This window comes from Engystomops pustulosus, chromosome 2, assembly GCF_040894005.1.
Source record: "Engystomops pustulosus chromosome 2, aEngPut4.maternal, whole genome shotgun sequence".
NCBI classification, from domain to species: Eukaryota; Metazoa; Chordata; class Amphibia; order Anura; family Leptodactylidae; genus Engystomops; species Engystomops pustulosus.
This window is the reverse complement of record NC_092412.1, coordinates 264,829,819-264,843,333: the sequence shown is the minus strand read 5'-3', so window position 1 is coordinate 264,843,333 and position 13,515 is coordinate 264,829,819. Positions and strand designations below refer to the sequence as shown.

Here is a 13,515-nt window from a genome sequence, read left to right as displayed (position 1 = left end):
TGACTCCTCAGGATGGAGGCAGAAAGTCACAGAATCATTTAACCCCATAAACCAGATATTAGGGACCACCCAATCTCATGTCCATAGGAAGTGGATGACACACGATGTACATCGCTCTCCCCATCGCTTCTATATTGTGCAGCGCGTTACGTGAATGCGCTTTTCCGTCCTCCATGCGGCCGCAGTAGTTATTATTATTATCCATATTCTGCCTATAATAATCCGTTATATAGGTGAATAGCTGATAACATATATATTCCTGCTGCTTATAGACTACGAGCTGATGTGTAACTTGGCGACTGTCCGGTATATCAGGTGTCAGAACCGCACTGGACCCGCAGTGATCCGCTCCTGGATTATTCATCAACCGCATGGCGTCAGCGCCGAGACCTTAACCCTCCGCAATAAAATGTGAACTGAGATAATAATGGAACAACCTCATATTATATCATAAAACGTTATAAACCTGCAATTACTTCTAACAATCCGGACCTTCCCCCGTGGATTCTCCGGGCGCCGCGCTGCCTCCTGGTGGCCTCCGATCCCTCGTCTCCTCTGTCCATGTCCTGCTCTCTGGGATTCATTTTTCTGATCATCAGATGTGTCTAATATTTGTCCATTTAATGTTCTGTGGAAGATGGGGGAGGATTCTGTCATTCCCTCCTCTCTTCCTTCCTTCTTTCCTCCCTCCCTTCTTTCTTTCACTCCTCCCATCCTTCCTTCTTTCACTCCTCCCTTCCTTCCTTCTTTCAGTCCTCCCTTCCTTCCTTCTTTCAGTCCTTCTTTCCTTCCTCCCATCCTTCTTCCTATAATAATAATTCCATTATCTATGTAGCGCACACAGATCACGTAGCGCTGCACAGAGCGGTCACATCAGTCACTTTCCTTCCCTCCATCCTCCTTTCCTTCCATTCTCACTCCTTACTTTCCTACCGTCTTTCCGTCCTTTCCATCTCCAGGCCTTTTTTCCTCCTTCCCTTCTTTTCTTTCTTCTTTCCTTCACTCCTCCTATTATGTCCCTCCCTTCCTGCCTTAAATCCTTCTTTCCTATTATCTTTCCTTCCTACCTTCCTTTTTCTTTCCTTTCTTCCTCACTCCCTTCTTTCCTTTCCTCCTCACTCCCTTCTTTCCTTTCCTTTCTTCTTCACTCCCTTCTTTCGTTTCCTTCCCTCTCCCTTCTTGACTTCCCCTCACCCTTCTTCTGTTCTGTCCTTCTCCTCCTCCCTCCCTGCCTTCTTTTCTTCACTCCTCACTTCCTTCTTTCAGTCCTTCTTCCTTTCCTTCCTTGCTTTTTCATGCCTTCTTCTGTTCCTTCCTACCCTACTCCCTTCCTTCTTTCCCCTTTCTACTTTTCTTCCTCCTTTTCTTCATTCCTCCCTTTCATCCTTCCCTTCCTTTTTTCATATCTTCTTTTCTTTCCACCTCCCTTTTTTCATTCTTTCTCACTCCCTTCTTTCCTTCCATTCCTCCTCCCACCTTCCTTCTACCTTATTTCCTTCACTTCCATCCCTTCCTTCCTTCATTCAGTCCTTCTTTCTTTCCTTCCTTCTTTCCTTCCTTCCTCCCACCATTCCTTTGTTCCTTCCTTCTCTTACTTCTTCTTTCCTTCCCTCCTCCCTTCCTTCTTTAATTCCCGTCTTCCTTCCTTCCACTTCCTCTTCTAGAGCAGGACATGGACAGAGGAGACGAGGGATCGGAGGCCACCAGGAGGCAGCGCGGCGCCGGAGTCCGGAGAATCCACGGGGGAAGGTCCGGATTGTTAGAAGTAATTGCAGGTTTATAACGTTTTATGATATAATATGAGGTTGTTCCATTATTATCTCAGTTCACATTTTATTGCGGAGGGTTAAGGTCTCGGCGCTGACGCCATGCGGTTGATGAGTAATCCAGGAGCGGATCACTGCGGGTCCAGTGCGGTTCTGACACCTGATATACCGGACGGTCGCCATGTTACACATCAGCTCGTAGTCTATAAGCAGCAGGAATATATATGTTATCAGCTATTCACCTATATAACGGATTATTATAGGCAGAATATGGATAATAATAATAACTACTGCGGCCGCATGGAGGACGGAAAAGCGCATTCACGTAACGCGCTGCACAATATAGAAGCGATGGGGAGAGCGATGTACATCGTGTGCCATCCACTTCCTATGGATCGGGGTCTCCAGCTGCATTGATGCTGTGATGGGGACATTACATTATACATAATATCACTGACCGTGCTCAGGTCTTCCTATCACTCCTGCAGCTTTGGCCAAAGCCTCTATGGTAAACCATTTAGGGTGTTGCAGGGGTCTAGAAATCCTGTTTGGCCACTCAAAACCCCCTGCGTCTCATCCATAGAGTTACAGGATGAATTGTGGTTTTCTGCAGCCACCACTAGGGGGAGCTGACACCATAAAGATTAACCCCTTACAGCCCATAACTGGTATTTGTCTCTGCTCTGCTTCCCTCAAGTTCCAAGCACAATCTGGAGGGTCGGGGTCTGGCAGCGCACGGGACGCCCCTCTGTCGGGTAGATATGGTTGTGCTGAAGACCAGCAGCTCATGGATGTCTCTGAGGAGAAGGAAAGGACTTCAGCGGGACACTGTGCCTGGCAGAGCTGCCCCTGAGCAACAGGTAGGTACTGCTATACAGAGAGGAGTCTGCAGGAGGAGGAGGAGGAGGAGGACAGAGGAGTCTGGGGGAGGAGGAGGACAGAGGAGTCTGGAGGAGGAGGAGGACAGAGGAGTCTGGAGGAGGAGGAGGACAGAGCGGTCTGGAGGAGGAGGAGGACAGAGGGGTCTGGAGGAGGAGGAGGACAGAGGGGTCTGGAGGAGGAGGAGGACAGAGGAGTCTGGAGGAGGAGGAGGACAGAGGAGTCTGGAGGAGGAGGAGGACAGAGGAGTCTGGAGGAGGAGGAGGACAGAGGAGTCTGGAGGAGGAGGAGGACAGAGGAGTCTGGAGTACGAGGAGGACAGAGGAGTCTGGGGTACGAGGAGGACAGAGGAGTCTGGAGGAGGAGGAGGACAGAGGAGTCTGGGGGAGGAGGAGGACAGAGGAGTCTGGGGGAGGAGGAGGACAGGGGAGTCTGGAGGAGGAGGAGGACAGAGGAGTCTGGAGGAGGAGGACAGAGGAGTCTGGAGGAGGAGGAGGACAGAGGAGTCTGGAGTACGAGGAGGACAGAGGAGTCTGGGGTACGAGGAGGACAGAGGAGTCTGGAGGAGGAGGAGGACAGGGGAGTCTGGAGGAGGAGGAGGACAGAGGAGTCTGGAGGAGGAGGAGGACAGAGGAGTCTGGAGGAGGAGGAGGACAGAGGAGTCTGGAGTACGAGGAGGACAGAGGAGTCTGGGGTACGAGGAGGACAGAGGAGTCTGGAGGAGGAGGAGGACAGAGGAGTCTGGGGGAGGAGGAGGACAGAGGAGTCTGGGGGAGGAGGAGGACAGAGGAGTCTGGAGGAGGAGGACAGAGGAGTCTGGGGGAGGAGGAGGAGGACAGAGGAGTCTGGGGGAGGAGGAGGAGGACAGAGGAGTCTGGAAGAGGGGGAGGACAGAGGAGTCTGGAAGAGGGGAGGACAGAGGAGTCTGGAAGAGGGGGAGGACAGAGGAGTCTGGAAGAGGGGGAGGACAGAGGAGTCTGGTGGAGGAGGAGGAGTCTGGAGGAGGACAGAGGAGTCTGGGGGAGGAGGAGGACAGAGGAGTGTGGGGGAGGAGGAGGAGGACAGAGGAGGAGGAGGACAGAGGAGTGTGGGGGAGGAGGAGGACAGAGGAGTGTGGGGGAGGAGGAGGAGGACAGAGGAGTGTGGGGGAGGAGGAGGAGGACAGAGGAGTGTGGGGGAGGAGGAGGAGGACAGAGGAGTGTGGGGGAGGAGGAGGACGACAGAGGAGTCTGGGGGAGGAGGACAGAGGAGTCTGGGGGAGGAGGAGGACAGAGGAGTCTGGGGGAGGAGGAGGACAGAGGAGTCTGGGGGAGGAGGAGGACAGAGGAGTCTGGAGGAGGAGGAGGACAGAGGAGTGTGGGGGAGGAGGACAGAGGAGTCTGGAGGAGGAGGACAGAGGAGTCTGGAGGAGGAGGAGGAGCACAGAGGAGTCTGGAGGAGGAGGAGGAGCACAGAGGAGTCTGGAGGAGGAGGAGGACAGAGGAGTCTGGGGGAGGAGGAGGACAGAGGAGTCTGGAGGAGGAGGAGGACAGAGGAGTCTGGGGGAGGAGGAGGACAGAGGAGTCTGGGGGAGGAGGAGGACAGAGGAGTCTGGGGGAGGAGGAGGACAGAGGAGTCTGGAGGAGGAGGAGGACAGAGGAGTCTGGGGGAGGAGGAGGACAGAGGAGTCTGGAGGAGGAGGAGGACATAGGAGTCTGGAGGAGGAGGAGGACAGAGGAGTCTGGAGGAGGAGGACAGAGGAGTCTGGAGGAGGAGGAGGACAGAGGAGTCTGGGGGAGGAGCACAGAGGAGTCTGGAGGAGGAGGAGGAGGACAGAGGAGTCTGGAGGAGGAGGAGGACAGAGGAGTCTGGGGGAGGAGGAGCACAGAGGAGTCTGGAGGAGGAGGAGGACAGAGGAGTCTGGAGGAGGAGGAGGACAGAGGAGTCTGGGGGAGGAGGAGGACAGAGGAGTCTGGGGGAGGAGGAGGACAGAGGAGTCTGGGGGAGGAGGAGGACAGAGGAGTCTGGGGGAGGAGGAGGACAGAGGAGTCTGGAGGAGGAGGAGGACAGAGGAGTCTGGAGGAGGAGGAGGACAGAGGAGTCTGGGGGAGGAGGAGGACAGAGGAGTCTGGGGGAGGAGGAGGACAGAGGAGTCTGGGGGAGGAGGAGGACAGAGGAGTCTGGGGGAGGAGGAGGACAGAGGAGTCTGGAGGAGGAGGAGGGGGATGATGGCTCTGATGGGTTTGGGGTCCCGGGTGATCACAGTCTCTGTTCCCTGCAGGCAGGAGATGAAGTGTTTGCCGGATGTTCTGACCTTCTCGGGCAGCGACCACCAGACCCACAACCTGGCGCAGAGCAGAAGCCCCCGGTGCCGCTGACCCGAGCACCTACCTGATGGCGGGGGAGCACCCACATAACAAGATCTCTTCTAGCTGTCAGTGAACACTTCTCACAGCTGAGGGGCTGTCACAGTTGATGATTAATACATTGTAACAAACTAACAGCGTGTAGATAACCGTGGATTATCTGTGCTGCTACAGTGTAACAAACCCTCAGCAGTGGGATGTATTTTTAGTCTCTGGATGTGGACAATGTTGTTTCCTTTCGCTGACAGCAAGCAGAGATTGTTCCACCCTGGTCCCTGCGTGATCAATGCAAAGTCCTAACTTACTAATGTCTGTAAGATCTCTGCTTGCTGATCAATGTATCGGTCCAGATGCCAGGATGCAATTGTAACAAACCCTCAGATGTGAGAGCAGCCAGCAGAGGTCTGGGACATGACTCTCTTATGTTTTTGTCATTTTAATAAAGTTTATTCACATTGTAAATGTTCCTTGGGTGAAGTCCAGCAGATTGAGGGTCATGTGACCGCGGCGGGGGGTGAGGGTGGGGGGGTGACAGGATTTGGGAGGTGCCGTCAGTGTCTGTCACCTGCATGAGATGAGGCCCTGACACAGCGCAGAGGGTTTGTTACAGTGTATCGCCCACCATATAGCGCATAACCCTGATCATCGCAGCGGGGGCGCAGACACTGGCCGTGGGGGTCACACTTGTGTATCGGGGGTCCCTTCATTGTTCCCTAGAGTTCTGGAGTCTGAGTGGGGGCCAGGGGGGCTCGACCGTGAGCCAGGAGGCGCGGGGGTCCCTTCTGCAGGAGGCCGGAGGCTGCAAGACACAGAACAGAAGCCACGTTATTACATACAGGGGGACTACAGCACCCAGCATGCACTCACCATGGGGGGCCGCGGGGGCAGGGCTTTGGGGGTCAGTGTTATGGGGGGGATGTGGGGGTCAGTGTTATGGGGGAAGTGGAGGTCAGTGTTATGGGGGGGGATGTGGAGGTCAGTGTTATGGGGGGGGGATGTGGAGGTCAGTGTTATGGGGGGATGTGGTGGTCAGTGTTATGGGGGATGTGGAGGTCAGTGTTATGGGGGATGTGGAGGTCAGTGTTATGGGGGATGTGGGGGTCAGTGTTATGGGGGGCTGTGGGGGTCAGTGTTATGGGGGATGTGGGGGTCAGTGTTATGGGGGGTGTGTCCTGTGCCTCTGTGTATACAGTCTGGGTCCCCTCCCCCCACATCGTGCAGTATTAGTGCGGGGGTCTCATGCTGCTGATGGACGTGTTAGATGACACAACACGCAGACACTTCGGCACATGACACGGTCAGTATATCACGTGTGGCCTCTGTATGTAGTGGTACCTTCCCCTGTCCTGGTGTCAGTCCATACTGTGGTTCTGGAAGGTTTGGCTCACACTCGTCGCCCTCTCCCTCCTGCAGGCGCTGCCTATGGTCAGTGTATACTGGGGGGTGTACAGCTCGGACCCCCGTATTACCCGCACACCACACAGCTGACATGCCACACACGTGTTAGACGCAGGCTCCATGACCGGGCAGGCAGGGTGCTACTTACAGGGTGCCCGTAGCCCCTCACTTCATATACTCCCCCTCGCTCACATAATCCATAAAGGACCCCGGCAGCTCCGCAAAGTCCTCTAGAATGAGGCTACTGGAGTCCTCACCCAGATTGCCACTGTCAGGCCGGGGGCCCCTGGTGCCCGCTGATGCCCTCTGAAGGGCCGGAGCCGCCTGCGGGTGGACAGAGGCCGCTCCAGTATCACCCATGGGCTCGGGCGGAGGCCCCAGGACGTGGTAGAGGCTCGGCAGACGGATGTCAAAGCGGAGGCCAAACTTGGCAAAGAGCTTATCATTGAGGGCGTAAAGCTTCTGCGAGATGTCAAAGCCGAGGAGCGCGGAGAAGAGGCGGCCGATGTACTTCTCCTGCGCCAGCAGCACGTACAGCTTCTTCCGGGGCCAACTGATGTACAGGCTGTCCGTCTCCGCTGTCAGCGTCACCTGGAGGGAGACAGAGCAGAAGGATCACAGTACAGCTCCTCGGGGGCGGGGCCAACATTCACACACCAATCACTGCCCTCTAATGCTGTACCCTCAATGACAAGCAGCCCCACCCCCTGCCTGTATATCCTGTGTGAGAGGTAGTCACAGCCCCGCCCCCTGTATATCTTGTGTGAGAGGTAGTCACAGCCCCGCCCCCTGCCTGTATATCCTGTGTGAGAGGTAGTCACAGCCCCGCCCCCTGCCTGTATATCCTGTGTGATGCCCCGCCCCCTGCCTGTATATCCTGTGTGAGAGGTAGTCACAGCCCCGCCCCCTGCCGGTATATCCTGTGTGAGAGGTAGTCACAGCCCCGCCCCCTGCCTGTATGTCCTGTGTGAGAGGTAGTCACAGCCCCGCCCCCTGCCTGTATGTCCTGTGTGAGAGGTGGTCACAGCCCCTCCCCCTGCCTGTATATCCTGTGTGAGAGGTAGTCACAGCCCCGCCCCCTGCCTGTATGTCCTGTGTGAGAGGTGGTCACAGCCCCGCCCCCTGCCTGTATGTCATGTGTGAGAGGTAGTCACAGCCCCACCCCCTGCCTGTATATCATGTGTGAGAGGTAGTCACAGCCCCGCCCCCTGCCTGTATATCCTGTGTGAGAGGTAGTCACAGCCCCGCCCCCTGCCTGTATATCCTGTGTGAGAGGTAGTCACAGCCCCGCCCCCTGCCTGTATATCCTGTGTGAGAGGTGGTCACAGCCCCGCCCCCTGCCTGTATGTCCTGTGTGAGAGGTGGTCACAGCCCCGCCCCCTGCCTGTATGTCCTGTGTGAGAGGTGGTCACAGCCCCGCCCCCTGCCTGTATATCCTGTGTGAGAGGTAGTCACAGCCCCGCCCCCCGCCTGTATATCCTGTGTAAGAGGTAGTCACAGCCCCGCCCCCTGCCTGTATATCCTGTGTGAGAGGTATTCACAGCCCCGCCCCCTGCCTGTATATCCTGTGTAAGAGGTAGTCACAGCCCCGCCCCCTGCCTGTATATCCTGTGTGATGTCCCGCCCCCTGCCTGTATATCCTGTGTGAGAGGTAGTCACAGCCCCACCCCCTGCCTGTATATCCTGTGTGAGAGGTAGTCACAGCCCCGCCCCCTACCTGTATATCCTGTGTGAGAGGTATTCACAGCCCCGCCCCCTGCCTGTATATCCTGTGTGAGAGGTGGTCACAGCCCCGCCCCCTGCCTGTATATCCTGTGTGAGAGGTAGTCAATCTTTTTATTTATAATACACAAATACAAAATATTCACACCTGATACACAAGACAATTATAAGACCCTACAACAATCCACAAGACCGGCCTGCTGGGCAATATTACTCAGATAAGTCTCATCAAGTCTCATATCTCAGCCGTCGCCATCACCAGAGCCGCCGCCATCACCAGAGCCGTCACCAGAGCCGTCACCAGAGCCGTCGCCATCACCAGAGCCGTCGCCATCACCAGAGCCGTCGCCATCACCAGAGCCGTCACCATCACCAGAGCCGTCACCATCACCAGAGCCATCACTAATCACCAGAGCCGTCACCATCACCAGAGCCGTCACCATCACCAGAGCCGTCACCATCACCAGAGCCGTCGCCATCACTAGACACAATTAAAGTCCCCACACAACATAAACACGGATCTTCAGACTCATGCAGGTCACTTAGATTTCCTGGTCTTCTTCCTTCTACCACTACTGTGTCCTTTTGTTCCCCACCTCTTGGTGGACATGGACACGGCAATGTTCTCCTCCACACTGCGCTCCTCCACACCACGCTCCGGGATGTCAGGATCACACGTATCTCCCACTTCTTCTCCTAAGACGTGGAATTTCCCAGGAGAGATCTCCACATCCGGCGATGCTCTTGCAGATAGATGTTTCCCAGACTCCAGTCCAGATGATACATTCTTACGTTTTACCACCTTGAAACCATCATCATCCATAGGCTGCATCGCTTCTGTGGTGGTACCGGCACTAGGACAACTGCTGGAGGCATCTTTAGGTACCTCAGAGGTCACTCCAGTAACTGACGACACCTCAGGCTGGACATCCACCATCTCTGCTTGCTGCTCTACTGGAGCTGTAACTGGATCACTCAAGCCCTGACATCCAGGGTCACCAGAACTCTGGACTAAAGCACCAGAGCCCACGGTGAGGTCCCTTGAGTTATGATTCTCTTGGTTGAGATCTTCTTCTGCAGGTATATCTCCTCCTCCTCCTCCTCCTTCCTTTGCAGTCTCCTCACCTGGCGGCTCACAGGTCTTATTATGCTGAGCGTCTGGACAATCCAGAAAAGTATGTCCATAAAGCAAGCAGAGATTGCATCTTACGTGTCCTGTACAGGCGTCTCTCCGATGTCCCAGCTCTCCACACAGGGAACATTTGGCATGAGGGCAGGAATACGCCATGTGCCGGCCGCCACATCTGTGGCACAGTCTTGGCTGCCCGGGATAGTAACATATCCCCCTGTCAGAGCCCAAGAAGAAGACGTGCGGCAGATGTCTGGTGACTCCCCGGTCCTGGATCAGCTGCACTCTGACCTTATATCCGCCATTCCAGATCCCCTCTTCATCATAGATTTTGTTTGGCTCATCCAGAACCAGACATTGTCTCCGCAGCCAGTGCAGTACGTCACCCAGAGCCACCACCTCAGACTGGAGAAGGATGGTCACCACCACGGTCAGAGGCTTGGACAGCTGGATGACCTGGAGATACTTCCAGATACTGTTGTCTCTTGTGGCGTTATAGATCTCCCAGAATTGGTTGAGGCTTCGTGGCAGCTTGAAGCTGATGTCATAGATCCTCGTGGTTGGCACATGGATCAGCGCATAGACCTCTAATGCTTCGAACTTCATAAATCCTTTCAGAAGATCTTTCCCAATAAACTGTCGTGTCGGGATCCCCTCCTCAGGACCGATGTATTTTATCCGCACGGCATTCCTCCTCTGGGGGGTGGGGTTCGTCACACTTGAGAATAGTCTCTGCGGTCTTCCACTATTAGAGTCTATGGTGCTCTGGGCACTTGATCTCCGTGACCACGACAATTGCGCACCAGAAACCGCTCCCCCAACTGGATTCTCTGTGCCGGGATTGGTGCCCCCTGCTGGAGCCTGTGTGCCGGAACTAGTGCCCCCTGCTGGAGCCTGTGTGCTGGAACTAGTGCCCCCTGCTGAAGCCTGTATGCTGGAACTAGTGCCCCCTGCTGGAGCCTGTGTGCTGGAACGAATGCTTCCCGCTGGTAGCTTTTGCACGCTGGAGCCCTCTGCTGGCGGGTTTTGGACGCTGGAGCCCTCTGCTGGTGACTTTTGCACGCTGGAGCCCCCCGCTGGCAGCTTTTGCACGCTGGGGCCCTCCGCTGGCGGCCTTTGTGCGCTGGAGCCGGTATCCTCTACCGGTGACTGTACACTGGCATTAGCGACCTCTGTTGCATCTGTGACCTCCATGTTATTCTCCTGGTCTACAGACAACTGCGAGTCCACTTGAGGTCTATTACACGTAGTCTCAGACTCTATTACTGGGGTCACTGGTAATACTGGGGTCACTGCCGGGTTATCTCCACCTGCAGTCTCTGCTCTCTCCACAGTCACTGCTGTCAGGTGTGAACAGGTGTGTACCGCAGGAGTCATTAACACTTTACCCTCTGAAGCAGACACAGTCACTCCTTCACTCTGGGCCTGAACAGAACACACTGGATCTTCAGGTGCCATTGATTTTGTTTTCACCTTTAACCCTTTGATAGTCTCTGAGCCCCTCACTGGGTTGCCCTGTGATACAATATCATACACAGTGTTATAGTCATTACAGCGGCTGATCACATCTTTCCTCTTTAACCCCTGAAGCCGGGTTTCCCTCCTTGTGTTAAGGGGCCAGTTCTGTACTTTATGGGGGGCTCCCATCTCCTTCATATGTCTCTCTCTCATGACACTCAGATCTCGGATACAGTTATCCAGACGCTCGCACTTCATTAATTTCATTTTACAATCTGCTTCAGTTTTTATTTCAGCGCGTAATCTGGAAATCTCCATCTCCTTCTTATAAATCACTTTATCACAGACTGGACTACTCACAGCTGCAGCCGCCGTCACATTGTCTTCTCCAGAATCTTCACCAGCAGCAGGGTGTAGGCCCAACTCCAAGCCAGGGACTCTCCTAGATGACCCAGCCCAGCTCCCCTCCCCGCCTCCTGGGTCTGAGGCCATGATTCCTCCCCACAGGGAGCTCAGCAACACACAACCTCCACCACTGCCTGTATATCCTGTGTGAGAGGTAGTCACAGCCCCGCCCCCTGCCTGTATATCATGTGTGAGAGGTAGTCACAGCCCTGCCCCCTGCCTGTATATCCTGTGTGAGAGGTATTCACAGCCCCACCCCCTGCCTGTATATCCTGTGTGAGAGGTAGTCACAGCCCCGCCCCCTACCTGTATATCCTGTGTGAGAGGTATTCACAGCCCCGCCCCCTACCTGTATATCCTGTGTGAGAGGTAGTCACAGCCCTGCCCCCTGCCTGTATATCCTGTGTGAGAGGTAGTCACAGCCCCACCCCCTGCCTGTATATCCTGTGTGAGAGGTATTCACAGCCCCGCCCCCTGCCTGTATATCCTGTGTAAGAGGTAGTCACAGCCCCGCCCCCTGCCTGTATATCCTGTGTGATGTCCCGCCCCCTGCCTGTATATCCTGTGTGAGAGGTAGTCACAGCCCCACCCCCTGCCTGTATATCCTGTGTGAGAGGTAGTCACAGCCCTGCCCCCTGCCTGTATATCCTGTGTGAGAGGTAGTCACAGCCCTGCCCCCTGCCTGTATATCCTGTGTGAGAGGTAGTCACAGCCCCGCCCCCTGCCTGTATATCCTGTGTGAGAGGTAGTCACAGCCCCGCCCCCTGCCTGTATATCCTGTGTGATGCCCCACCCCCTGCCTGTATATCCTGTGTGAGAGGTAGTCACAGCCCCGCCCCCTGCCTGTATATCCTGTGTGAGAGGTAGTCACAGCCCCGCCCCCTGCCTGTATATCCTGTGTGAGAGGTGGTCACAGCCCCACCCCCTGCCTGTATATCATGTGTGAGAGGTAGTCACAGCCCCGCCCCCTGCCTGTATGTCCTGTGTGAGAGGTGGTCACAGCCCCGCCCCCTGCCTGTATATCATGTGTGAGAGGTAGTCACAGCCCCACCCCCTGCCTGTATATCATGTGTGAGAGGTAGTCACAGCCCCGCCCCCTGCCTGTATATCCTGTGTGAGAGGTAGTCACAGCCCCGCCCCCTGCCTGTATATCCTGTGTGAGAGGTAGTCACAGCCCCGCCCCCTGCCTGTATATCCTGTGTGAGAGGTGGTCACAGCCCCGCCCCCTGCCTGTATGTCCTGTGTGAGAGGTGGTCACAGCCCCGCCCCCTGCCTGTATGTCCTGTGTGAGAGGTGGTCACAGCCCCGCCCCCTGCCTGTATATCCTGTGTGAGAGGTAGTCACAGCCCCGCCCCCCGCCTGTATATCCTGTGTAAGAGGTAGTCACAGCCCCGCCCCCTGCCTGTATATCCTGTGTGAGAGGTATTCACAGCCCCGCCCCCTGCCTGTATATCCTGTGTAAGAGGTAGTCACAGCCCCGCCCCCTGCCTGTATATCCTGTGTGATGTCCCGCCCCCTGCCTGTATATCCTGTGTGAGAGGTAGTCACAGCCCCACCCCCTGCCTGTATATCCTGTGTGAGAGGTAGTCACAGCCCCGCCCCCTACCTGTATATCCTGTGTGAGAGGTATTCACAGCCCCGCCCCCTGCCTGTATATCCTGTGTGAGAGGTGGTCACAGCCCCGCCCCCTGCCTGTATATCCTGTGTGAGAGGCGGTCACAGCCCCGCCCCCTGCCTGTATATCCTGTGTGAGAGGTGGTCACAGCCCTGCCCCCTGCCTGTATATCCTGTGTAAGAGGTAGTCACAGCCCCACCCCCTGCCTGTATATCCTGTGTGAGAGGTAGTCACAGCCCCGCCCCCTGCCTGTATATCCTGTGTGATGCCCCGCCCCCTGCCTGTATATCCTGTGTGAGAGGTAGTCACAGCCCCGCCCCCTGCCTGTATATCCTGTGTGAGAGGCGGTCACAGCCCCGCCCCCTGCCTGTATATCCTGTGTGAGAGGTAGTCACAGCCCCGCCCCCTGCCTGCATATCCTGTGTGAGGTAGTCACAGCCCCGCCCCCTGCCTGTATATCCTGTGTGAGAGGTGGTCACAGCCCCGCCCCCTGCCTGTATATCCTGTGTGATGTCCCGCCCCCTGCCTGTATATCCTGTGTGAGAGGTAGTCACAGCCCCGCCCCCTGCCTGTATATCCTGTGTGATGCCCCGCCCCCTGCCTGTATATCCTGTGTGGGAGGTAGTCACAGCCCCGCCCCCGCCTGTATATCCTGTGTGGGAGGTAGTCACAGCCCCGCCCCCTGCCTGTATATCCTGTGTGAGAGGTGGTCACAGCCCCGTCCCCTGCCTGTATATCCTGTGTGAGAGGTAGTCACAGCCCCGCCCCCTGCCTGTATATCCTGTGTGATGCCCCGCC

General features: G+C 56.0%; 2 protein-coding genes across 3 annotated transcripts in view; one reads left to right on the top strand and one right to left on the bottom strand.

The window, feature by feature from the left end:
* The window catches only part of LOC140119723 (phospholipase A1 member A-like), a 22,923-nt gene extending 17,471 nt beyond the window's left edge, over positions 1-5,452 (top strand). The window contains 3 exon segments of the mRNA XM_072139069.1: positions 1,665-1,775; positions 2,464-2,626; positions 4,906-5,452. Of these exon segments, the coding sequence (XP_071995170.1) occupies positions 1,665-1,775; positions 2,464-2,626; positions 4,906-5,019 (388 nt within the window). The 3' untranslated portion in view covers positions 5,020-5,452.
* POPDC2 (popeye domain cAMP effector 2) overlaps positions 5,411-13,515 on the bottom strand; it is a 24,472-nt gene continuing 16,367 nt past the window's right edge. The window contains exons 4-5 of one of the 2 annotated variants that reach the window (XM_072139072.1): positions 6,646-6,979; positions 5,411-5,789 (exon numbers count right to left, since the gene is read on the bottom strand). In XM_072139072.1, coding sequence (XP_071995173.1) covers positions 5,704-5,789; positions 6,646-6,979 — 420 coding nt within the window. In that variant the 3' untranslated portion in view covers positions 5,411-5,703. Of the gene's footprint in view, positions 5,790-6,536; positions 6,980-13,515 lie in introns of both variants that reach the window. The other variant, XM_072139073.1, reaches the window with a different exon arrangement.